Below are 27,711 nucleotides of genomic sequence, written 5' to 3'. Positions count from 1 at the left end.
AAACTCAGGTCGTTCTTACATTTAAGTATGTATGTGTATTAGATGTAAATTCTGAGTCTGTAGATTTGAGCCACTGAGCCCCAGCAATAATGCTGGTGGCAATGAAAAAAAAAGGCACAGGCAGAGGTCAGAATTACAGGACAGAATAGACAAGCTGAAGTAAAGTCTTAAATTGTGGGTCTAGGGGTTGGCAAGTGGCATAACTGGCAAAGTGCACAAGTTATCATGTTTGAGGACTCTTATTCGAGTCCCTAGTCCCCATTTGTAGCAGCTTGCAGCTCTCTCTCTCCATCTCCCTCTCTCCCTCTCTGTGTATGTGTCTATCATCATTTTTTAAAAAGGGTGGGGGAGGCACCACGCCCCAATGAGAACCCTAGTAGCAAAAACAGAACAAGAAAAAGACAAAGAAAGAAAGAACAAAAGAAAGAAGGAAATAATATGAAAAGAAGAGGGTACAGGTCTGGTTTCTATATCTGTCCCTGGAGAAGTCATTATTCCACTGAGGAAAAACTCCAGGGCTGGGGGCAAATTTGATTGCTGGACACACAAAGCTAGACAGACCTGGTCTGAGCTGGTCCTGCTGCATTACTGCTCCACACAGAGGTTTTTCTGGCAGCCAGCATGCTCTAATTTATCTCTCTAATGGCACTGCTAAGTGCTCAGTGAATGTTCACGGTGCCAAGGAATCTTTGCTTTAGCAGATGTGTTCAGGTTGGGCAAAGGGGGGTTGGCAAATGCTAGGGTCACTTAGGAAGGAGAATTATGGGGAAGCTAAGCATGGTCTACCTTGTGGGAATCACAGAGAAGAGATAGAAATGATTTCCTAAAGCTGAGGGGGTGGAAGTGCGACCTCATAAGGCAGCTGCTGACAAGGTGGCACATCTGGTTGAGTGCAGACATTATATTGTGCAAGGACCCTGCAGGGAGGAAGCTTCACAAGCAGTGGAGCAGTGCTGCAAGTCTCTTTCTCCCTCTCCCTCTCTCTCTACCTCTCTCTCTCTCCCCCTACATGTGTTTGTGTGCCTAGCTTTCTCTTCTCTCTTAATTTCTGTCCAAAATAAATAAAATAAAATATATACATAAAAGAAATAGCTGCTCGCAAATTTGCAGCTGGCTTCTGTCTGCAGAACTTCTACTCCTCGTTTGGAAAAGGCAGTGAGCCAAGTGGAAAATCAAGGAGGCACATCACCATGCTTCAGATCAGAACAGCAAGGGACTATCTCTGCCTGGAGACTGCACTCAACTCAAAATGTCCACAGGAGTCAGTGCATGCAATCTTGTCTGGTGAGGAGCATAATACTCTGACCTCAGTACTGGTGATAGTTAATGCTTCTTCATAAAAGCAGAGTTTGGATAAACAGTGTTGATATAAAACTTGTTGATGTGGGAGTCGGGCAGTAGCACAGCGGGTTAAGCGCATGTGGCACAAAGTGCAAGGACCGGCGAAAGGATCCCGGTTCGAGCTCCCGGCTCCCCACCTGCAGGGGAGTCGCTTCACAAGTGGTGAAGCAGGTCTGCAGGTGTCTATCTTTCTCTTCCCCTCTCTGTCTCCCCCTCCTCTCCCCATTTCTCTCTGTCTTATCTAACAACGACAACATCAATACCAACAATAATAACTATAACAATAAAAAAACCAAGGGCAACAAAAAGGAAAATAAAAAAATATAAAAGTTTTTAAAATAAAACTTGTTGATGTTAAGAGAAGTTTGTCAAATGCATTCTTTTAAAATTATTTTTTAAAATATTTTTTCTTCTTTTTTTAAATATTTATTTATTTATTCCCTTTTGTTGCCCTTGTTGTTTTATTGTTGTAGTTATTATTGTTGTTGTCGTTGTTGGATAGGACAGAGAGAAATGGAGAGAGGAGGGGAAGACAGAGAGGAGGAGAGAAAGACAGACACCTGCAGACCTGCTTCACCGCCTGTGAAGCGACTCCCCTGCAGGTGGGGAGCCGGGGTTTGAACCAGGATCCTTATGCCGGTCCTTGTGCTTTGTGCTACCTGTGCTTAACCCGCTGCGCTACAGCCCGACTCCCATCAAATGCATTCTTAAGGGGTTGGATGTGTATTAATGTTTATTTATGGACCTCTGGAGGCATGGCTATGGAATAACAGCAGTCTCATTTTACTCTCCCTGGTCAACAAGCAACAGCAATCACTTGAAGACTCAACAAAATACAACTAGGAATTTTTTTTTACAGTTGATATTAAAGTACAGTAGTTGGTACATCTGTTAACATCTCTCAGCTTTCCATCTAACATTCAAACCCCCACCTAGATCCTCCTACACAACACTCCACTCTTGCCCCCAAGTCCTTTACTTTGGTGAAATACACCAAAACCCACTCCAAGTTCTGCTCTGTGTTTTCCCTTCTGTTCTTATTTTCAACTAGGATTTTTTTTTTTTTTGTTAGGAACTCACTAAGCCACAGGTGATTGCAGACAAATACAGTTAGTGGATAGAAAAGGGGTGAGAGAGAGAGATTCTCAGTACTCAAAATGCCATACTTAGCGATGGCTGGCACCAGATCAGGAGTTACCCAGTAGAGCACATTGCTGATGGCAGGAAAGCCGATCTAGGTACTGAATCTACTGTGAACTCGGAGACAACAGTATATTGAACTGCCCACAAAGATCCACTAGTGTTTAAGGGGAAAAAAATCTGGCTGAAATGAAAGTCTTCTGATTAGCTCAGGCTCTCTCAGCCAGTTAGAAAAATAAAGCCCAGCCACCTTCCATGGCATGGCAAGGGAGGTGCATCATGGGGAGGGGGACAAGACTGAGTTAAAGCAACAACATCTGTTTAAAAAAATCATGGGGGCTGGGCAATAAATAGCACAGTGGGTTAAGCGCACATGGCGTGAAGTGGAAGGACCAGCATAAGGATCCTGGTTTGAACCACCAGCTCCCCACCTGGACGGGGATTGCTTCGCAAGTGGTGAAGCAGGTCTGCAGGTGTCTTTCTTTCTCTCTTCCTCTCTGTCTTCCTCTCTCTATTTCTCTCTTTCCTACCCAACAACAACAGCTATAACAACTACAACAAGGGCAACAAAATGGGAAAAAATGGCCTCCAGGAGCAGTGGATTTGTAGTGCAGGCACTGAGGCCCAGCAATAACCCTCGAGGCACAAACATACACACAAAACTCATCTAATAACTCAGCAGTTTCCAACTATGACTCCTAAAGTTACTCACTTAGCCACAAGTGAGTATCAGCAAGCATATTCAGGAGTCAGGGAGAGGCTCTCAAGATTCTACAAGCCCTGCTTAGTGGCAGTGGATGCCATTTTGATACTTCCAAAACACAGCACATGCTCAGAGAAGGGAGGCAGGGAATTTTGCGGCCTTTAACTGTGAACTTCTGGTATCAAGATATTGAACTGCCATAAAGATCACCAGGATTATGTTTAAAACCTGACTGAGAACTAGTCCTGTGTAGGCTACACAGGCACTGACACTGGGCTAGGGAAATAAATCCTGCTATTTCTTTGAACACGAAGACAGGAATTCTCCAGTGCTTATATCCACCTCTTACCCTCCCCCAACCCCGATCTAGAGGCTGGAACAATAGCAGGGAGACTCTATATTGACATCAATGTAACTAAACTGGCCTGGTGACACAGGATAAACTTTCCTCTCTACCACCAAGATATGTAAGCAGGGAAATACAACATCTTAGCTACAGTGCATCCTTCTGACACAACAAATGTCACACTATATGCAAAACCTGAGAAATAAATAATAGAAAATCCAAATGACCAGACAGGCACCGATCTGGAAAAAAATGATAGTTATAGAGTTCAGAAAACTCATTATGAAATCAATTCAAGAAACTAAATTTAATATATAGACACAGATTCAAGAACTCAAAGATCATTTTACCAATGAATTACAAAGTATAGAAAAAACAAAACAAAACAAAACAAGCAAATAAAAACCTCTCCCAACAGAGCTACAGGGTATTAAAGACACTTCAAATGCAGTTCAAGCTGAGGTCAAAGATTTGGGAAGTTTATTAAATCCGGCGGAGGAGAGATTACTCACACTAGAAGACACAGCCACCACACCCTGTGAATGTAAGACTGTTAAAGAGGAAAGATTTAGGAAAAATGAGGCACCTCTCTGTGAAACAGCAGACTCCATCAGAAAGATGACTGTTAACATTTATTTGTTACTTATTTCTTTGGATAGGACAGAGAGGAAATTGAGAAGGAAGGGGAAGTACAGAGGGAGAGAGACACCAGCAGCATTGCTTCATTGCTTGTTACCATGGCTTGGTACCACAGAGTCAAAGTTTGATGCCACCCTGCCCCATACCCTACCCCCTCTTCCTTTTCCTTTCCTCTTTTTCCTTTCCTTTCCTTTCCTTTCCTTTCCTTTCCTTTCCTTTCCTTTCCTTTCCTTTCCTTTCCTTTCCTTCCCTTCCCTTCCCTTCCCTTCCCTTCCCTTCTATCTCTCTCTTTCTTTTCTTTCTTTTTTCCTTTCTTCCCAGAGTACCGCTCAGCTCTGGCTTATGGTGGTGCACAGGACTGAACCTGGGACTTTGGAGCCTCAGGGACGCAAGTCTTTTTGCATAACTGCTTTGCATATCTGGTTTTAAGTACTCAGGTATTGCCTGGAATAAGTTTTGTGAGGGACGAGTGGACGATTTAATGTAGGTCAATGGGGGGAACAAGCGGCTGATTTAATGTAGGTCCTTAGTGGAAATGTCTGTGAGTCCTAATGAGCCCAATACAAATCCCAGTGCAACTAAACCCGCACAGAGTGAGAGCTCAGGCGGCAGACCCCAGGAAGTGTAAGCATGTTTTGAAAATTCACCAGTTTCCCTCCAGAATGTTGGACACATGTCAGATTGAATGCCAGAGCCAGCAGAGCAAAAAGAGGGAACTGGAAATTGATTTTCCTGATGCTGACCTGGATGACCAGTGACCTCCGTGATTTCCATTTGTGCCGCCAGGGCAATACCTGTTTCCCAACTGAATCCCTCACTCACCACTGTTGCTGCGTTTCCGTAGGTCGTATCCTCCTGACCCATCAGATTCTTCAGGAACCTCCACAAGATCGGAAGTCTTGGAGAAAAAGAGGAAAGAGCGTGGAATGAATGGTGTTAATGACTTTGACAGTACTAGAAGAGCTATGGTAGAATTTGCATGGCACTGCCTTGAGGGTCTGATCATTCCTTCCTGGTCTCACTGGCTAACTTTAGAGGTTGTATGTTTTTTGGTGGGCACTGTACCTACTATCCGGTGTCTGTAGCTGACTTGGGACTTGACACAGGATAGGTTCTCAGTGTGTGTGGAATGAATGCCTAGATGCACAGGTCACAGTCAGGTTTCTTTCCAGAAAAGGACAAAAAAGCCATCAGAATTCCCACCCATATCCTGCCACTTACATTTTCAACTGAACCACCCCTTTTCCTATAGCTGAGTTTTAACATTTTTATTTTTTATTTATTTATTCCCTTTTGTTGCCCTTTTTTTTATTGTTGTAGTTATTATTGTTGTTGTCATTGTTGGATAGGACAGAGAGAAATGGAGAGAGGAGGGGAAGACAGAGAGGGGGAGAGAAAGATAAGACACCTGCAGACCTGCTTCACCATCTGTGAAAGGACCCCCCTGCAGGTGGGGAGCCGGGGTTCGAACCGGGATCCTTATGCCGGTCCTTGTGCTTTGCGCCACCTGTGCTTAACCCGCTGCGCTACAGCCCGACTCCCTATAGCTGAGTTTTAAGTACTAATTTGAGAGAACAAAGTGCCTTAGTCAGAGATGCACTGCCTATGTGTGAGTTAAAGACTGAGTCCTTGTCTTTGTAATACTTAGTCTTCCTTTTATTTTATATTTTTAGTAAGTTAGTCATTCTATTTAGGTGACAGAAAAAAGAAAGCAACAATAATAACCGTTCTAAATAATAATGCTACTGCTCATTTATCACTTGCTGTTTATAAGTATTTTATATACATCCTTTTAGTTACTCTGCATAATAATCCAGCACAGACCAAAGGTTCCACAGCTATTAAGTGGTAGAACTAGAATTCAAGCTCCAGGTGTTATCTTGAGAATTCGAGAATTAAAGTCACCCCGGCTGTGTTGGGTGACTCCCAGGGGCTGGTTAGCCTCCAGGGTCATTAAATTGGTAGCTTAAAATTGACTTGATGGCAATATCCACAGCAAGGAAATGGGTAAATGTTACAAATAAGGTTCTAGCCCCAGTGCTGGTTAAACATTTATTAGCACATTCTTGGTTTCAATAGACCTCTTTCAAAGGGCAATAGATTTTTCTCTTATTGTCTCAGGAGAAGTCCCATTGTAAAAACAATGTTTGTTTATTGTTGTTTTTATTGCCACCAGGATTATTTCTGGAGCTTGGAATCCACATGATGAATCAATCTACTGATCCTGGTGACCAATTTTCCGTTAAAAAATTAATTTCAGGGGTAGACAGCATAATGTTTATGCAAAGAGACTCTCATGTCTAAGGCTCCAAAGTCCTAGGTTCAATCCCCTACACCACCATAAGCCAGAGTTAAGCAGTGCTCTGGTAGAGTAAATAAATAATTTGACTTTGCTATGATAGGACAGATATAAATTGAGAGTGGTAGGCACGGAGAGAGAAAGAGAGACACCTGCAGTACCGACTTCACCACTTATGAAGCTCCCCCATTACAGGTGGGGGGTGGGGGCTGGAGCCTGGGTCTTGTGTGCAAGGTAATGTGTGCCTGAACCGGGTGCCCCACCACTCAGCCTACACAATCTATTTTTTTATATAAGGAAGGAACTAGTTACCTTCCTTATTCTCCTAGTCATCTCTAGAGCACTTTAATACCATCTTCCAGAGACCGAATATTATAATTTAACTTTCAGATTTCTTTCAGTCTTTCTTATTGTCATTGTACATAAGAGAAAAAAGTGTCACAAGGGTGCCTATGTAAAAAGAATGTACCATTCTTTTTCAATACTCTGAACAAAAGTTTCTGAACAAAACTTACCACTGCTAAGATTATTCATAAACTTGCCAACTAATTTACAGGAAAAAAAATTCTGTTGTTTGCTTTTTTGCTTTTGTTTTGCATTTGGTTTGGCTGACCTTCCCAAAGCCTTCAAGCCTTTTATATTTCAGAACATATGAAAACACATTAAAAGAAACACAGCATTTTGGAAACAATCCAGTAGGTAGTGATTTCTTCACAGTGTGAAAAGAAATTATCCACAGCCTTGGGAAAAAAAAGCAACCTGTGAGACAGACAGAGCTTTGCTATGTGGGGACTTGGTAGCTTCAGGACATTATAGTCATGAAAGAAGGGCAAAAGGCTCAAGTTCATTATCACTTGACCCTTCAGGGAGGAAGTAAAGTCCCATTTTAAAACACCAATTGTTCCTGTTTTCTTTCACTAGGACTCTGGGGAAAGAATGAAGTGATAGGACATTCCAATACAATTTGACCTGCCTCAATCTTCCTGCAGTTCTCCAAACAATAGCTCCAGAGAACATGATTCTAAAAAAATATTTACTGAAGAAACCAGAGTTTAGGAAGGATAAGTGGACTGTGAATAATGTATACCTTACTGACACTCTAAAACCTTTTTTTTTTTCGTGTCCCTAAAGTAGCTTAGGAAGAGATCTGACTAGAAAGCAAAGCTATTTTACCCATGAAAGCAAACTGAATCTCCTTAACCTATCTCTCTGATGGCCTTGGAGCTTATTAGCATCAATTAAAAAATGTAGAGCCCTTGGAAAGCTATCTGGCATGTCTTTAAGTAAGTAAAACTGGGAACACCTAATGATCTTGAAGTACCACTCCAGGCATATATATCTGAAGGACATGAAAATACTAGTTTGATATATACACACCTATGTTCACAGCTACACCATTCACAATAGCCAAGGGTATGGAAGCAACCTAAATGCCCATCAATAGATAATAGGTTAAAAAAAGTTATAAGGCATATATTCAATAGAATACTTCTCTGAATTAAAAAGAAGAAGAAGATCAGAAGGGAAAACACAAAGCAGAACTTGGTAAAGGACTCTGGGACTCTGGGGCGGGGGTGAGGAAGTGTTCAGGTCTTGGAACATGATGGTAGAGAAAGACCTACGTGGGGGTTAGAGTGTTATATGGAAAACTGAGAAATATTACATATGTACTAGCTACTGTATTTTACTGTCCACTGTTTAATTAATTAAGTTAATCTCTCCAATAAAGAAGAAAAAAAAGATGATATTGTATCCTTTGGAACTAAATGTATGGAATTGGAGGTGACTATGCTAAGTGAAATAAAGGTGAAAGAAAACTAACAGATGGTTTAGCCCACATATGGAAAATAGATAACTAAAGCAAGGGAACTTATAAGAAATAGTAACCAGACCAGCTCTTAGGCTTTGTGAGAACTGTGTTGGTTATCAGAGGGAACAGTACAGGGGACAAGAACTCTGGTGGTGGGTGCCTTGCCTTACACTTAAACAGATGCATACAGGTGTGAAACTATACCCTTGAAATCTTGTGATTTTGTAAAGCAATGTTAAAATAGAAGTAGTAAAAACTGTTTAAAAAACTGTGGAACCTAAACTGTTCACTGCCTACTGTGGAGTATTTCTGAGGCTACAGGGACAGTCAGGAGATGATGATAAGGAGATGTTAAGGTCCCCTCTGGGAAGTCTCTCTCACCTCTTTCCCCCTGGGTTATGTCTATTTGTCCTTCCACCAAGGCATGCCTGAGATCAGCATGTGTTGTCTTTTGAATTGCTGTGTGTTATCGACAAGAACACATTCCTTATAGGCTGAGAGTTGGTTCTTTGTAACTTTGAGGGGAAAGCAGCTCCTCTGCACCCCAGGCTCTCCTCAAAGCTCAGAGGAAGGACATGCAACTTGGTACATGGAGCTAGGGGCATGGCCAGTGTTCTTGAATCTCATCCTCTAAATGAAGATCTAGCCCAGAGTTAGTGTGAGTCTGTGATTCTGAGAGATCATGGGATAGAAAGAATCGGGGGTGGAGGTGGGGTGGGCAGTGGTGCACAAGGTTAAGTGCACATAGTACTAAGCACAAGGACTCTGGTGTGAAGCAGGTCTGCCAGTGTCTATTTTTCTGTTTTCCTCTCTGTCTCCCCCACCCCTTCTTTCTCTCTGTCCTATCAAATCAAATGGAAAGAAAAGAAAAAATGGAAAAAGTGGCCACCAGGAGTGGTTGATCTGTAGTGCTAACATCAAGCCCCAGCAACTGGAGGCAGGAAAAAAAGAAAGAAAGGAGGGAGAGAAGGAAGGAAGGAAGGTAGAAAGGAAGAAAGGGTGAGATACAAAGAACTGGGGACTTAGGTGATATGGACATAAAATAACTACAAAGATCTGTACATGGCCTGAAGGACATCTATAAAGTGCCAACTTTATCCCCCTCCCCGCCTAATGTTTGCATGACCTTGGGGCCTTCAAGCTGTTAACCTTTCACTACCTCGTCCTTTAATTCTCACATTCTTCAGTCTTACACTGTGGATCATTACTTAGCCTTAAGACCCCCTCTAGAGCACCTATGGGTTAAAAAAATTCTCTTTGTGTGTCCTATCAGCATTTGTCTAAGAAAGTTATGGTATTAAAGGAAAACTCTACTGTATGAAGGGGCTCAGGGTCTTTGGGAAGTAATTCTCCCTAAGACTGAAACATTAAATAAACTCTGCTTCTTTAGTTCCAAAATGCCATGGCTATTTGTTCACATACTTCCTGTCTCTGCACCTTCAAGCTCCCACCCCACCCCCCCACCTACAAGGTGGAAGCTTCAGGAATAGTGGAACAAGAGCTTCACAACTCTCACGCTCCCACTCTACCTCTCCTCTATCGAAAAGAAAGAAAAGGGGAAAAAAGTGGCCTCTGGAAATTGTGAAGCCCAGAGGCACTAAGACCTAGTGATTAATAACCCTGGTGGAAAAAAAAGATGTTTTTTTTTTCAGGTATTAGTTAAATAAATAGTCTTTTTTTTTTTTAAACTCAGTGATTCTCAGATTCTAATGTGTGTCAGAATCTTCTGATTCTGCAGAGCTGAGAGGAAAATACAAATCAGCCTTTCTTTTTCTTTTTTTAAAAATATTTATTTTCCCTTTTGTTGCCCTTGCTGCTTTTTATTGTTGTAGTAGTTATTATCATTGTTGTTATTGATGTCATCATTGTTAGATAGGATGGAGAGAAATGGAGAGAGGAGGGGAAGACAGAGAGGGGGAGAGAAAGACAGACATCTGCAGACCTGCTTCACCGTTTGTGAAGTGACTCCCCTGCAGGTGGGGAGCCGGAGGCTGGAACTGGGATCCTTAAACTGGTTCTTGCGCTTTGTGCCACATGCACTTAACCCGCTGCACTACCGCCCAACCCCCCCCCCCCCCCCAATCAGCCTTTCTTACAAATTCCCAAATAATGCTGACTGAGCCAGAGACCATGCCTTGAGCACCATTGATTTAACTCCTTTTTGGCATTATAGGTTCTGAAACATTTAGGGAATTTAGTTTCTTTTACTGACCAAACACTTAGCAAAAGTCTAGGATGACAGAGGACTATATATATGTCAGTGGATCCAAGACTCTGGTGGACATCAGATTTATTAAACACTTTACAATGTTTGTTAAAATGAGCTAATACCTTGACCGTTCCACTTTTTAAAATTATTTATTTATTTGTTTTGTATTAGAGACAGAGAAGTGAGAAGGAAGGGGGAGGTTAGGAGAGAAAAAGAGATACACCTGTGCACTGCATCACTGTTCGTGAAGTTTCCCTTCTGTAAATGGGAACCACAAGCTTGAACTTGGGTCCTGGTGTAGTGTAACACATATGCTCAACCAGGTGAGCCACTGCCCTTACACTCACAAGCTTCTTCAATGATTTCTCACATCCACCAAAGTATAAAGGGATGGAAATAGAAAGAAGTGAACAGAGGGTCCTTGCACTCAAGCTATTTTGTCTGGTTGAGGAAAGAACTGGAAAAAGAAAATTGAAACAAACAAAAAAGGGGGGAGCTACCATGCAATATGTAAATCACTGTGATTAATGAATTGGTTGCTATGGGAACCCAGTGAATGTGTGCTCAACCCAGACAGGAAGAGAGACCTGTTCTGCACAGAAGCAGAGAGAAAGGGTGCATAAGACCAGGTGACTGAGATAAAACATGACTATTCAGAACAGCTGTGCTTGAAGCTGAGGTACAAGCACTAAATCATATGGGCCTTAGAGGCATCCAAGGTGAGTCTTCAAGATCTCTTGTTAATTCTTCCCCATTCTTCAAGCATTTTGCAAGTTCCCACTATGTGCCAGGCTCAAGTGTACTGAGATAAATAAGGAGCAAGGTCATGAGGTATATTTGAATACCTGGTATCTGGTGTTGGAAAGATACTTAAAGCAAGCAATTCCAATGTCATCATCTATGTTCTAGAAAGGATTTTTTGAAGGTTTTTGAGAGGAGCAGCTCAGCAGAATGAGAGAACTCTCACAATTTGTGTAAAACCCGTTTGGTCTTTAAGAATGTCAAGTAGAGGGGACAGCATATCCTAAGTCATGAAAATGTCCAAGAACTTGGAATGCTCCAAGAAGATAAGTCTTTAAATTAATAACAGGATTCCTATGCCATGTTAAAGAGTTTGAGTGAGTCAAACCATTCTTTTAATCATGGGAAATTATACAGTCTTTCTTTCAAAGATGATAAATATGAAGTAACTGCTATGAGTAGGTTTGCACAATGAAGAGGTTTGCACAATGAATGCCTTTCTACTAGTCTTGGTAAGAGATAATGAAGTTCAAACCTCCAGTGTGGGTGACAGAGAAGAACACTTTTGATACTTTTCTGAGTTGTGAGTTATAGGGTGTAATCACCAGTGAAGCTTGACTTTAGTTTGCATATGCTGATTTTGAGATCTCTACAGGACTGGACATTTTGAAGGTCACCTAACTTAGCGATGATAACTAAATAAGAGGCAATATTCAAAAGGCAACCAGCTACAGACTGTGGAACCATACCAAGCCAAAGGATACTTCCAGGAACACTGTAAGTGACTTGCAGAACAAACTAAGCAAAACAAAGTAGAATCCTTTGAGAGTGAGTCACGGGTTCCTCCAGAACCCAAGCATGAACCCTATGTGGCTTTGCAAAACTCTCTTGTCAGCTAATATATTTGTCTTTGCAACGGATTAACCTTTGTCTAATTTCACAATAACTAAAGTTCACACATACCCAGCTGAGGCCTTGATGCTTAATGAAAATAAAACAGCAACAACTTTTCTTTATTGATCATCCTATTATTATCATCTAACCTATTTTAGTAGGACCTTATTTGTATATGACTTAAATCTACTTACATGCACTATGTATATTTTCGTTGCATTTAGGATCATTTTTAAGCTTTCAGTAAGTGAATTAATATCATCAATAGAACAGATAATTATTTTATAGTCTTTCTTGGGAAATCATCATGATTAGATGCCAACATGCCACAGACTAGATACACTTACCACTATAAGGCAGTGCCCACTGAAACTAAACAGTTTTTTAAAATGTTTTTTCAAATATTTATTTTATTTATTCCCTTTTTATTTATTTTATTTATTCCCTTGTTTTATTGCTGTAGTTATTGTTGTTGTTATTGATGTCATTGTTGTAGGATAGGATAGAGAGAAATGGAGAGAGGAGGGGAAGACAGATAGGGGGAGAGAAAGACAGACACATGCACACCTACTTCACTGCCTGTGAAGTAACTCCCCTGCAGGTGGGGAGCCGGGGGCTTGAGCCGGGATCCTTATGCTGGTCCTTGCACTTTACACCGCCTGCACTTAACCCTCTGGGCTACCGCCCGCCTCCCTAAATAGTTTTTTTAACTAAGAAATTATTCAGCATTTACATGACAGTTACTGTAATACCTAAAACATATATGAAGTGTTATTTTTTTACATGTTATTCTTAAGAGAAATAGAATCAGAACACACCAAGTATGTGTTCTACGGTATCATCTTAAGATTATTTTTCTATTGCTTTGGTCCTGAGAGTGAATTCTTAGGCCACAGAATCTTATACTTCCTCTTGTGTCCTCCAATAGTGTTTGTGTACTATAGATAAATCACCTTTGCTGACTAGAAGCAAATGAATTTGACATTGATTTTATGTTCTCCAAGGACAATGAGTCAATTTATTTTTTCATTTTTCCCTTTTAGAAATTAGTACGGTACATGAAGAGCAGAACTTTCAGTGAGTTTAAAGGTGTCAACAACTTGTTGGGCTTTGTATGTTAACTCTCTTTTCAACCACCAGGTTCCAGATGCCAGCATGATACCAACCAGACTTCCCTGGACAGACAACCCCACCAATGTGTCCTGGAGCTCCAATTCCCCAGAACTCTGCCCCACTAGGGAAAGAGAGAGGCAGGCTGGGAGTATGGATTGACTTGTCAACACCCATGTTCATCGGGGAAGCAATTACAGAAACCAGACCTTCCACCTTCTGCAATCCACAATGACCTTGGGTCCATACTCCCAGAGGGTTAAAGAATAGGAAAGCTATCAGGGGAAGGGATGGGATATGGAATTCTGGTAGTGGGAACTGTGTGGAGTTGTACCCCTCTTATCCTATGGTTTTGTCAGTGTTTCCTTTTTATAAATAAAGTAAAATAAAATAAAGATGGCAACTGGGACATAGATCAGAGTGCCTGCCTACTCACCCAATCTGACCTACATTCCTACCCAGACTACAGTCTCAGTTCTTTTGTGGGTGGGCCTGTAGCTAGAATCAGGACCACTTCAGCCCAGATCCTGAGTGTCACTCCTGGGAACTGTGCTCCCCTGTCTTCCCACAATCCACTCTGATTTCCCTATGTTGAAAGCACCCAGTAGGGCAGATCATCTGGACACTCATCTGTGTCTTACCCAGAAGTCCCCAGTCCCCAGGGCTGTGACAGTGGATCTAGTAACTGGGCACAAGCTATCTTAATTGGCTCTGTGAACTGGAGAGTCCTTGTCTCTTTGTAAGAGAGATGGAATCTTTCATGTAGAGCTACTGAGTTATATGAAATCTTGGGGGAAACTAACAGACACTGTGGTTGGGAAAGTCAGAGATAATGATGACAGCACATCACAAAGACACACAGAACAGTCACCTCAAATTAAGTAAAGCTTAGCAGAGTTGCTTGGGAGTATGAGTATTCGACAGAGAGAGGCTCCATTGAGTCACAATTCAAATATCTCGGAGGGCAGCAGTTCATATCCAAAAACACAGTGTGTAACTTTTCTTATAGAGACAGGACTGAGCCAGTGTTATCAGCTGTGTTCTTGAACTGGGATCTAGCTGGAAGGAGATTTGGACAGAGCTGGCATTTCCCCATCGTGACAAACAATCCCATGGGTTGTCTGACATCTTTATCTAGCACTGGGATGTTGGCAACAGAAAGTTAACGTTTAGTGGCCCAAAGCACTTTGAGATTTCCCCGTGAGGCTGCCTAACTCCTCACAGGCCCGCCCACATGATGATGGTTCAGGTTGGGGGAGAGGGGGACAATGACTTTTATTTATTTGTTTATTTAATTTTTCCAAGGACCACTTGGACATTTATAACACCATCTGCAGGTCATACAAAATGACCAGCTTAAAAATTAGCATTATGAAAATAGTTCCTAGATTTACTGAATATTTATTCCCAGATGTGGTTGTCTGGGCATGGCCAGACCAAATAATTTCAGCCCATGGACCAGTTTTTACCCACCCCTGGTTGAGGTGAACCCTTCACTTTGTAATTTCTAGGGCCTTCCCTGCCCAAGACCACCTGAACAAAGGGAAGGAGGAAGAGGACAATTACAGAGGTTCTGTGAGGCGAATCAGAGCCGCTGCCAGAGCTGCCCTTCTTTGTTCTTTGGGCCAGGGAGGTGCCGAAGCGGAGGGTCTCGTAGACAGGGTCCACCTTATTGCCACAGGCTGCAACAGAAGAGAAAGCTCGTCTGAGAGATAAGTTTCCTCAGCCTCACTGTCAGGAGCAGAGCCAACCAACCACCTAGTGTGTCTCTTGGTTAACAGCACCTGTGAAGTAGGTCCTGCCAAGCAGACCCAGTAGCCCCGGGGGAAATGGGACTTTTTGTGGCCAGACTTCCCTCCAAGATGTGCCCCTACGGTATGTCTCGTATATAAGTTTCCTCTCCTGCAACCAGAATTCTGCTCCCAAGTGCTCCCTGACTGACTGATTTGCTGCTTGTGTTGTCTCTTTGCAGAACCGCTATGTCTGACTTCCAAACAGATACTCTCTCTGGTCTGAGACTGTTCACCATAGTATGAAGCCTGGAGGCCCACAAAGCTTTCTGCAGGAGCCAAGTGTTTTTGAAAGAATCTGGCAATATCCTAACCTTATCAATTTATAAATAAAAGTGTTTTTAGTTTAGGGGCTGGAGGACAAAATAGCAGGCTGAGGCGCCTGCTCTTTCATGTACACGATCCAGATCTGAGCCACGGGAGCACTACAGCCCTGGGGAAGCTCCGCTGCTGTGGTCTCTCTCTCTCTCTCTCTCTCAAAATATCTTCCTGGAGCAGTGAAGCTCAGTAATGGAAAGAAAAATGGTTAAGTTCATACATTTCTAGTGTAAAAATCTAAAATATGCCCCCTCCAAAGGCAAAAAAAAAAGAGTGTATTTTAAAAGTAATATACAGATGAACATTCAGAACAAACAAGTAATTGGAAAGATATTATTAATGAACAAACTGAAGCCAGAAATATCTTAAAGTATAAGAAATCTCTTTGGCCCTTATTAAAGAATAATTGATATTCACTGGGTTCCTTCCAAGCATTGGTCTATAATCCATATTGACTTTCTTTTTTTATTTTTTTAATATTTATTTATTTATTCCCTTTTGGTGCCCTTGTTGCTTTATTGTTGTAGTTATTATTGTTGTCGTTGTTGTTGGATAGGACAGAGAGAAATGGAAAGAGGAGAGGAAGACACAGAGGGGGAGAGAAAGATAGACACCTGTAGACCTGTTTTACTGCTTATGAATTGACCCCTTGCAGGTCGGGAATGGGGGGGTTCAAAGAGGGATCCTTAAGCCTTTCCTTGCACTTAGCGCCACCTGTGCTTCACCCACTGTGTTACCGCCCTAATGATTCCCCTGTATTGAGTTCTTAACACGAATTATGAGAAGCTGTCACTGCTTTTCTCATCAAATGGGGTCTGGCAGGTCGGATACTTGCTCAGATACACGGATGGCCAATGGGGAAGCTGGGCTTTGAGCCAGGTCTGTGGGATTTCACACTCCAAGCTCTTTCTACCAAGCTGCTGCTTTGGGAGTTGGATAATTTTTCAAGCTTCATCAGTGAGAGGAGAAACATTTCTGGATTTTTTTTTTAACCCTATCTTGTCCTTCTAGCAAATCAAACAATCACAATAGTCTTAGCCACACAGAACCCACTGGTTTTGCACCATCATTAATACTGATATTGCTGTTCAAAAACCAGTTCACTCATCAACGCCCCAACTCACCAATGGGCATGACTTCTTTAATGCATCCAAACTGTTCATGAATGAGCAAGGGGGAGCTGTAGTAGCGCCGGAATCCCTTTGGCTGGTGAGAGATGAGAAAGCAAAGAGTTAATGTCGCTGATGAGACAGAGAAAACCACACAAGAGGTATGAAGATGAAGCCAGCTGGCTTTTCCAGAGGCACGTCTCTGTTTTGGTTTATCGTGTGCTTTATCCTTGATGTCCTGACCTTCCTTGTCCTGTTTCCCTTCTACGTATCACCAGGCTCTCCTCTGTCTCCCAAGATATGAGGGAAGTGGCACACATTGTTTCAGTGCTTATTATAATCATGAAAGGTCTGAGTGTGGAAAAGTATGCTGCAGAGGGAGGCCTGAAGGCCCTTGTAGATCTGATGAGTTCTACCCAGAATTGTTGCCTTTGTGTTCTAGATCTGTTTTATTTTATTTTTATTATTTTGTCTCCTTAATTCATGGTTTTTGGGCATCATCTGTAGGGGAAGAGATTAGGTGAGTCAGCGGCTTACTAGAACAATCCCAATCAGAGTAAGATATCACTTACTACATCCCTGTGTTGGAAGGGAACTTAGTGGTCTTTAATAGCATTCCAGAGTCCTCTCCAATATTCCTGGCTAGTTCCTTCTTTGAACATCACTAGTGTTGTAGTGGGTGGATTGGAGCAGTGAGTCCTCACCAACTCTGAAAGCAGTCTCTGGTGACATTATCATTGATTGCTAAGACCTTGCACCTACTAACCCCAACTCTTCATTTGGAACTACAGAGGATAACAGCATTTACCCTCCATGTTACAGGTCTTAAAGTTTTTTAGAGATAGCTGTTGTGCTCTAAGGATTTCTAGGTGGACATAATCTTTGGGTGTCCTACTTTCAAGTATCTTCAGAAGTGCTCTGGTTTTTCCTTATCAATAGATTATACAACAATAGAATTCACATTCTTTAAAATATGGTTTTTTTTTTTTTTTTAGTTCCAGAACTTTTTTTTTTTTTTTTTTTGCCACCAAAGTTGGACTAGGACTCAGTGCCTGCATGATGCATTCCTGGTGGCCACTTTATTCTTTCTTTTTTCATTTGACAGGACAGAGAGAAATTGAGATAGGATGAGGAAATAAAGAGGGAGAGAGACAGAGAGACACCTGCAGAATTTGCCTTACCACTTGTGAAGTTTCCCTGCTGCAGATGGGGACCAGGAGCTTAAACCTGGGACTTTACACACAGTGAGGGGTGATGTGTGCACTCAACTGAGTACTCCACTGCCAGGCCCCTGAGTTCACACTCTAGACAAGGTGGAATTAGCCTAGCATGGGTCAAGGCATACAACCCTCTTTGATTTGGACACCATAAGCTAGAAAGGGGGTAGGTTTATTATTACTTTCTCCACTTATGGGGTGATATTTTAATCTTTATCTTAGTAATACCCACTGAACTGCCAGCCAGCTATGGTTTTGGATGACCAATCCACTCTAGCTTCCTTAGAGCTGAGGTGCTTCCCAAGATGCTTGACTTTCATTTCTAGAACCTAATGGTCAGAGGATGTAAGACTTCTAGTACTAAAATAGAAAATTCAACCCACATGGGAGAGATTGGTCTACTTAGGAGACTGTATCCTATTCACATATGGGTTATTTCTCTGTTAGATTGACAGAGCTCTTCTGTCTTCATTATGCCAATTGGGAAGCCAAGTTGGTTGGCCAAGGACTTGGGGATTACTTTCCTGGTGTTCAATTTTCTGGGTGTTTCTTGGGAGTTTTGGGGGGAGTTTATCCTATTTTATTGGGGAAGGCAAGGCCACTTGGCGGGCAGTTCCGGGACTCGCTGCTGGCACCAGCTCTTACCAGCTTGCCCATGCACCGCTGGGGTGCCAGGCCATCCGTGCACTTGTGGTGGATGCTCATCTTACAGGCTTTGCAACGCAGTCCATGCTTTGCATTTGCTCCTGTCAAAGATATGGTGTGCTAAGGTTAGGATTCTTTCTTCCTCTTTTCCTGAGGACTAGTATGAAATCACAGGGAGGGGCAGCATAAATCATGATAAAGGAGACATACCTGTTGATTTTTAATGCTGTAGATCTGAAATAAATATAGTACTAAAACATAACGATACTTCTATAAATAGGGTAGATATCATTCAAGAAATCCTTCATTTACAGGACTGGAGGACTGAGGAACTTTTCTTTTTTGTGACTTTTGCTTGGTGCTTTCAAAATGAATAAAATACTAGGTGGATTCTTTTATCCTCTCCCACATTTTCTTTTTTTTTTAATATTTGTTTATTTATTGGGTAGAGACTGAGAGAAATCTAGAGGGAAAAAGGTGATAGAGAGACAGAGACATCTGCAGCACTGCTTTACCTCTTGCAATGCTTTCCCCTGTAGGTGGAGACCAGGGGCGCCCTGTAACATGTGCATGCAACCAGATGTGCCACCCCTGGCGACATCGCCCACATTTTCTTTTAATATTTATTTGTTTATTTCCTTTTGGTTGCCCTTGTTTTTTTTTTCTTAATTGTTGTTGTAGTTTTTGTTGTTGATGTCGTCATTGTTGGATAGGACAGAAAGAAATGGAGAGAGGAGGGGAAGACAGAGGGGGAGAAAAAGACAGACACTTGTAGATCTGCAGACCTGCTTCACCGCCTGTGAAGCGACTCCCCTGCAGGTGAGGAGCCAGGTGCTTGAACTGGGATCCTTACTCTGGTCCTTGCACTTTGTGCCACGTGTGCTTAACCTGCTGCACTACCGCCCAAATCCCATCGCCCACATTTTCTACCTAAGGCATCAACTCTGGTTGTCGCCACTGCTCTGCTATTCATGACTCCAGAAAATCTCACATTCTTCCACTTTTATTGTTCTCTCAAATCAAGCTAGCAAATCACCTTTTTTTTTTTCTATTCATATTGGTAACATGTGTTACCTGCTTCTGATCCTCAGTACATTTGACCTATCAGTGCAAGTCCTGAACATTTGTCCATTTTGATTTTAATTCTCACCACAGAGGCTGAGCTGGTAGACCAACTTGTAGGAAAGTGATTGATAAGGGGGGAAAAGCAGTGATGATGGGTAGGGTAGCAGGGCTCCAAAGGTTTACAGTGGGCTTCCAATTCAATAAAGCTTGTGTCTGGGGAAAGAGAAAGAGGAGATGTGCATCAATGGAACTGTTGCCATGAAAAGTCACTTGGATTTCTGAGATTGGGCCACAATGGTGAGAGAAGAAAGGAGAGAAGGAGAGGAGGGACTGGCTAGATAGCTCACCTAGAAGGTGTCCTGCTTTGCCATGCACATGGCCTAGGCTTGAGTTCTCAGTGCACCACATGGGAGTACTGGAGAAAAGTTTAGTAGTGTGGTCTTTCTCCTTCTGTCTGAAAATTGGCCCAAGCGATGATGCCCCAGCCAGTAACAACGAGAGAGATAGAGAGAGAAGAAGAAGAAGAAGGAGAAGGAGAAGGAGAAGAAGGAGAAGAAGGAGAAGGAGAAGAAGGAGAAGAAGGAGAAGAAGGAGAAGAAGGAAGAGGAGGAGGAGGAGGAGGAGGAGGAGGAGGAGGAGGAGAAGAAGAAGAAGAAGAAGAAGAAGAAGAAGAAGAAGGAGAAGGAGAAGGAGAAGGAGAAGGAGGAGAAGGAGAAGAAGGAGAAGGAGAAGAAGAAGGAAGAGGAGGAGGAGAAGAAGAAGAAGAAGAAGGAGGAGGATTAGGAGGAGGAGAAGGAGAGGGAGAGGGAGAGGGAGAGGGAGAGGGAGAAGGAGGAGAAGGAGAAGAAGAAGGAAGAGGAGGAGGAGGAGAAGAAGAAGAAGGAAGAGGAGGAGGAGGAGGAGGAGAAAGGAGGAAGAGACATGAGAGACAGAAGAACATCCTATCAATAACACTGATGCACCAAGGCTCAAGACAGCAATTCTGGAGAAGCACTGGAAAATACACAAGAAGGTGGGATGTGGGAGTTTCTGGAAGAGGCATCAAAGCGAGCTATTTCGCAGGCCACCCTTAGGGTCTTTATGCATCCTGCCCTTGGTCCTGGAAAAGTATTCTTTTCACCTGGCTGGCTAGTCATCCTATTTTTGGATCTCTCCTCATTTCTTTCCTAGAAGTACGCCCTTTCCATTTAAATTATCTTTTTCCTATTACATCTTTCCCTCACAGAACTCTGGCTGTTGACTTTCACTGCATTTGTCAGTTATTACTTGAAAGGTTTTTTTCTTCCTTTTACTCCAGACTATGAACTCAGTGAAATTGAGAACTAGGTCTGTTCATTTGCCACTGTATGTCCAGTTCTGAATACAATGCTCAATAAATATGTAATAAGAAAATGCACGATTAAGTTCTTTCATAGCCATACATGACGGAAACTCTAGTGACTACTTTTACATAATTAATTAGAATTAAGAGTGTATAAATGAGTGCACCGGGAGGTGGCACAGAGGATAAAGCATCAGACTCTCAAGCATGAGGTCCTGAGTTCCATCCCCGGTAGCACATGTACCAGAGTGATGTCTGGCTCTTTCTCTCTCCTCCTATCTTTCTCATTAATAAATAAAATCTTTAAAAAAAAAAAAAGAGTGTATAAATGAGAGTCAAAAGCTGGAAGAGGACTTGAAGATCATCTATCTGTGTTTTTTGTTTGTTGGTTTGTTTTTTTTTTTTGCCCCTCACTATTGGGATGCCTTAATGGCTCCACCATTGCAGAGATGATTTTTTTTTTATATACAGGGTGAGAAACAGAGAGACATAAAATAGCAGAGAGAGGGCAGGGTGATGACACAGCACTCCTGGTTGAGCGCAAGTTTTACAATGCGTAAGGACCCAGGTTCGAGGCCCTGGTCCCCACCTGCAGGGGGGAAGCTTCACGAGTGGTGAAGTAGAGCTGCAGGTGACTCTGTCTCTCTTCCTCTCTATCTTCCCCTTCCCTCTCAATTTCTGGCAATCTCTAGCCAATATATAAAGATAATAATTAAAAAAACTTTAATGAAAGAAAGATAACAGAAGGGCAGGCACCTGCCACATTGCTCCGCTGCTTATGTAGCTTTGTCCTGCAGACGGAGACCAGAGGGTGTGAGTACTTCACTAGTGTACGACCACCTGGCCTCATGTCTGTGCTGTTTCACACCCGAGAAACCTGAGCAGCCAAGCAGCTGAATGGCTTGTCCTGACTCACAGGAGGAGGTCTTGTATAGCCTCTGTCATTGCCATTTTCTCCCATTATCTGTGCTGTTTAACTCACGTGAAGATGCAAGCGGGAATAAATCAGCAACAGAAGATGGGGATCGAAAAACTGGACATTCAACTTGGAAACACAGTGGAAAACTCTTTGCTTCCAAGTTCAGAGCCCACCCCCGTCCCCCACCCCCCAATAGCATTGACCAGTCTGGCTTATGGTGGTGTGGGGGACTGAAACTGAGACGTTCAAGCCTCAGGCCATGAGAGTCTCTTTGCATAACCATTATGCTATCTACCCCTGCCCAGAATTCTTCTATCCATTGCATCACCTTCCTAGTCAATTTCTTGACTTAGCAAACACCTAGAAAGCCTTAAGGATTTATTACCTGACAATTCCTTAGGATGGCATGCCTTAACAACTAAGTACAGAGAGTCAGAGTGATGTGTAAAGACACCATAAATTATTTGATTTGTGGGGTTCCTCAGAAATACTATTTAGAAAATCTCTTTTCCTTTTTGAGAACAATCATTTAGCTGAAAATCTGCAATGTCTCCAAAAGACTTGAGTTTGAAAGCAATCACTTATTTTCTTTTTCAAATTAGAGTATACGATTTGCATTCAATGTGAGACTGCAAGCAAGCAAAGCTTCAAAGAGGAAAATTATTTCATTGTATGCTAGACTCTCAAATAGTGTCATTATATATTAAGGCCTGAACACCATAATTTCCGTTTCCCTTGTCTTTTCTAATACATTCTACTGTTTTATATGAGTCAGGCCACCAGAAATTATTTGGTTTTAGGTGTTTCAATTTCTACTGTGGAATAACAAAGGTGATTGAAGAGGGAAAGTTGGATTATGAGGCTCAGAGAATAGTTCAAAGGGATAATTTACATTGCAACAGTGGTGTAAATTTACTGTGGCAAGATCTGGTGTCACTATGACCTGACATTTTCTATTGCTAGTGACCTACAGCTGAAAGGCATTAGGGACTGTAACCTTTATGCTTCATTAGAATGGGAAAAATGACTTTAAATTCAAATCTGTTTCTTGCTGGCTCCTTAAATAAGAAAACTTTTATTATTTCTGGAGCTTAGCTGCTTCATCATCCAGTGGAAACAGCATCCCTACTCTCAAGGCTGTGAGCAATAGTGGCGCCATAACATATGCAAACCTTAAGTGGCTCACCCATGATGTTTACTGTCAGTCCCATTGGTACTTTCATGTTTCTGGTGATTTGAAACATAAAAGTACCAATGGGACTGACAGTAAACATCATGGGTGAGCCACTTAAGGTTCCCACTTAATACTAAAATCTCATTAAAATTGTTGTATACAGAACAATGATCTTGGGATTCATGTCAATAAGATTCATGGGATGAGAGGACAAGTAATGAGAGTAGAAGACAGCTTTATCTGTCCTTGGGAACTAGAAAGATGTGGGAGGTATGGCAAGAAATCTAGCCAAAGGAAGAAAAAATTGCATTTATTAATAGCACTTTTGAAACCAGGAAGATACAGAACTTGAGAGCTGTATTTTGAAATTCTGAGAGAAATTAAATTCCAACCTAGATTTATTTTATTTTATTTTATTTTATTTTTGTCTCCAAGATTATTGCTGGGGCTCGGTGCCTGCACTGCGAATCCACTGCTCCTCGAGGCCATTTTTTTTCCTTTTTGTTGACTTTATTATTTATCTTTGTTATTTGATTGCTGTCATTGTTGTTAGCTAGGACAGAGAGAAATTGAGAGAAGAGGGGAAGAAAGAGGGGGGAAGAAAGACAGACACCTGCAGACCTGCTTCACCACTTGTGAAGCGACTCCCTTGCAGGCAGGGAGCCAGGAGCTCGAACTAGGATGATTACACCAGTCCTTGTGCTTTGTGCCACGTGCGTTTAACCTGCTGTGCTACCACCCAGCGCCCCACCCCCTGCAACCTAGATTTCATATTCAATTCAAATTACAAGTATGAAATCAGAAGAAACAACATATTCAAATCTTCAGGGATTAAAAATAATTACATTCCATATACTATTTCTAGAAAACTACTTAAGTTGTGTCTTAGAACAAGGAGAAGCAGCCTGGGCAGTGCTTCAGGAGAAAAAGTCTCGGATTATCAAGCTTGGGGCTCTGAATTTGATTCCTGGCATCACTGCATGTGCCACAGTGATACTTTGGTTCTTTCTTTCTCCATCTCTCTACTTTCTTCTTTCTAATACATAAATAAATAAATAGATGAAACTTTACAAAAGAAAGATGAAGAAATAAAACCAAAATGAGAACACAATCAGACTCAGTGCACACTAGAGCAGACAGAAAAGTTAAATGATATTTACACATGCTGATTATGTAGTCCCTCTCGACAGGAGCTACCAGGTGAAGTGAGGTGAGGCTTGGAAACATTTTAGTTTAAATGTTTATTGGTGATTGTGATGTGTAGATATCAAATAGATATGGCATTTAATAGACACAATAGTAGTATTGAATAAAAATAATCACAGATGCATTAAAGGTTAAGGAAAAAGATTTCTAATTTGAGACTATGAAAAACCTGTGAAAGGAAAGAGATATAATAATATTTCAATATCAGGATCAGAAGTTAGTCAGATAAAATTGGTATATAAATTGATCATCTGGTGGTGTCCCACAGTTAAGCACACAGATCACCATGCACAAGAACCCAGGTTCGAGCCCCAGATTCCCACCCTCAGGAGGTCTGCTTTTTTTTTTTTTTTTTTAGTGATTTTGACTACATGTCTGCCAAACAATGGCTAGACCCATTTTGATAAGATTTTAACATGAAAACACTGTTTAGCCTTTAGTCAAAATTTTTTTTTCGTATCAGAGTTAAAGATGTAAATGATCACTGACCTAAAGATATAATATGGAGAATAAGTAAATAAAAGTAACATAACACATAGTCACAGTACAATAGTTATATCTACAATGAACAACAGCTACAATAGCCATTAATAATTGGTTTACTTCTATACTTGTACTATAGAATTATTATTACAACTTATTTGATTAAAATGTTTATTAGCAGCCCAGAAAGTGGTGCAGTAGCTACAGTGTTAAAAAGAGCTAGAGTGCTTAAAAAAGCATGGGGTTCCAAGTCTGAACCCTGGTATTGCATGTGCTAGAGTAATTCTCTGGCTCTCTGGCTCTCTCTCTCTCTCTAGTAGCTATATTAATAAACCTTTAAAATGCATATCAGACAATAAAAATTACTCTTATGATCTAGGGAAAATAAAAATACAAATATGAATATCTATAAATAGGTCTGTAAGTTTTTCTTGGATTACATAAAATACCTATAAATTATTCAAAGGTAAATGCACAAGAAAGTTAATTTGAGTCTTCAGGCCCTGTTCTTTTTTTATTATTACTGGGGGATTAATGTTTTACATTTGACAGTAAATACAATAGTTTGTACATGCATAACATTTCTCAGTTTTCCACATAACAATACAACCCCCTCTAGGTCCTCTGTCATCCTTTTCCTCAGGACCTGTTCTTTTTGGTTTAGCTACTGGTCTCCCCTCATCCTCTACCAGAATAGGCTATGACTGATCAGACGTCTCTACAGGAGAAGAACTTAGTTGGGGCCAAAAGCCCATGTCACAGAAGGGCCTCAAAGTCACAGAGATGACAGCAACAACAGTGGGTGAGTTTTTCTTTGCTTGATTAGACAAGCATCATTAAAGGGCTAGAGACTATGCAAACAGAAGTAAAGATTTTTAAATTTTTATTACCTTTATTTATTAGACAGAGATAGGAATTGAGAGGGAAGGGAGGGAGAGAAGGAGAGAGAGAGACAGAGAGAGAGACAGAGAGAGACAGAGAGAGAGAGAGACAACTGCAGCACTGCTTCACCACTCGTAAGGCTTTCCTCCTGCAGGTGGAGACTGGGGGCTTGAACCTGTGTCCTTGTGCATTGTAACATGTGTGCTCAACCAACTATGCCACCACCCAACCCTACAGAAGATTTTTTATGCTTAATTTTTTAATTAACATCTATACCGAACTCTGATAGACAATAAATCCAGGTATTGCAATGCAGCTGGCATACTCATGAGCACTTTACCTATAAATATGCATCAACACAAGGTTGAAATAGAGTTATGTGAGAGTCAGTTAAGAAGGGTCCCTTGATGGGAATTCTGTCTACTTTCTTTGATTTCAACAAGCTCTACCTTGGTCTTTTTCTTAGTTTTGCCAGATCATTTGTGGTTCCTGGCAAGGATAGCTGGATTCTGACTCTAAGGGTTGCTTACACTGTCTCCTCTGCCTTTCCTGATTGATGGCTAAATGACTTCGCATATTCTGGAAACCCCTTAAGTATTTTATCCAACACTGCCTGTATGTGAACCTTCTTCCTTTCCACAAATACAAGGCCATATTCCCTCTCTGCTTCCTGACCATTCCCAGAATGCCTTCCATATAGTTCTTTGATGTGGAAGAGTACTTTATACAACTCTGAGACGTCTGTAGTCAGGAAAGTATTCAATATAATTTACGTTGCTGACTATTGAATGATCAATTTACACAAGTCTGAGCACAAAGGAATATGCAAGCCAAAAAGAGTACTGGGACTCTGTTCTTTTAGCACTATTGAAGGAGCTAGACTTCTTGTACCCTTGATTCCTGCAGGCTTGTGACTATGGCTTTTAGCTCATCTTCCCTCTACAGGCTCCCATCTGACCAGTCTTGCTTTTCATACCCATGTTCCGATGTGACTCCATTCTGGAATCTAAAATTCCCTAAGATCCCAAGTGACCCTATATTCTACCAGGTAGTTTCCCATAAGTTGCCTGTGTGACCTAGGATATTAACTGAACATGGATCCTGGGAATCACTTTCCCTGCCTTGGCTACTGGCTCTGCACATTCTCCTCTACCCAGGTGTTTACAAGTTTCTGGGCCAGAAGTAAGTTAGCTGTATCTCTTGACTTTGTGACTTTGCTTGTGGACACCTCACAGTTAATAGTTTCTATTGGAAACTGCTTCTCCTTCTCACATGAGTTCTCAACATGCCCTTTCCCAGTGAGCAACTAGCTCTTTTTTTTTTCTTTTTTCAGTTCAGACAGAGACAGAGAGGGAGAATGAGCAGAAGAGATACCATAACACTTCCCCACTATTTCTGGAGTGGCCCCTTGTATCATGTATAAGGTTCCTAGATAGTGCCATGCACGATTAATTGTGTGCTCTACTTCTCTATAACTAACTCCAATTCCAGGACCTGGAGAAAGAAAAGGAAGAACAGAAGGGCATTCAGAAGTTTTAACTGGTGTTGGTGTGGCATAGAAAGGAAGTAAATGGGGGTTGGTCGGTAGTGCAGCGGGTTAAGCATATGTGGCATGTGGCATGTGGCATGAAGCACAAGGACCGGCATGAGGATGCCGGTTTGAGCCCCCCGGCTTCCCACCTACAGGGGAGTCACTTCACAGGTGGTGAAACAGGTCTGCAGGCTTCTATCTTTCTCTCCCCCTCTGTCTTCCCCTCTTCTCTCCATTTCTCTCAGTTCTATCTAACAACAATGACATAAATAACAACAATAATAACTACAACAACAATAAAAAACAACAGGGCAACAAAAGGGAAAATAAATATAAAAACAATTTTAAAAAGAAAGGAAGGAAATGCAGGACTTTTGGAAAGATGGGCAAAAATATAAATAGGTTAGATATAGATAAATACTTATAAAATCAGCCAATATCTGTGACCTTGGGAGAACTACTGCAGTTTCCAATGTAGTACAGAACTTTGGTGGTGGGAATGGTATGGAATTATACCCCTATTATTTTATAAATTTGTAAATAAATATTATATAACTAATAAAAAAGAACAAAGAGAAAAGTACAACTATATAACCACAATTAAGGGAGATTGGAGGAAAGGAGAAGGAGTAAGGAGTTTTTAGGCTCTAGACGTTTCCCAAGAAACTTCTGTGTCTGCAACTGTTCTAGTTCCCATAGCATCTTTGGAATACACATTCTGATCAGACTTGTGGTGGCTTACAAATGGAATCTCACAGAGGCTGGGCTGTGGTGTCCCCAGTTAAGCGTACATAGTATGAAGCTCAAGGATCCAAGAAA

The 27,711-nt window shown here is 41.6% G+C and overlaps 1 protein-coding gene across 4 annotated transcripts in view; it reads right to left on the bottom strand.

The window, feature by feature from the left end:
• STAC (SH3 and cysteine rich domain) overlaps positions 1-27,711 on the bottom strand; it is a 172,048-nt gene that overhangs the window by 48,453 nt on the left and 95,884 nt on the right. For all 4 annotated transcript variants that reach the window (XM_060180562.1, XM_060180564.1, XM_007517048.3 and 1 more), the window contains exons 3-6: positions 18,312-18,412; positions 16,465-16,546; positions 14,799-14,914; positions 4,992-5,067 (exon numbers count right to left, since the gene is read on the bottom strand). In XM_060180562.1, the coding sequence (XP_060036545.1) occupies positions 4,992-5,067; positions 14,799-14,914; positions 16,465-16,546; positions 18,312-18,412 (375 nt within the window). The remainder of the gene's footprint in view (positions 1-4,991; positions 5,068-14,798; positions 14,915-16,464; positions 16,547-18,311; positions 18,413-27,711) is intronic.

This window comes from Erinaceus europaeus, chromosome 21 (assembly GCF_950295315.1).
Source record: "Erinaceus europaeus chromosome 21, mEriEur2.1, whole genome shotgun sequence".
NCBI classification, from domain to species: Eukaryota; Metazoa; Chordata; class Mammalia; order Eulipotyphla; family Erinaceidae; genus Erinaceus; species Erinaceus europaeus.
Note: the sequence above shows the minus strand (reverse complement) of the source record. Positions and strands in the feature narration are given on the sequence as shown.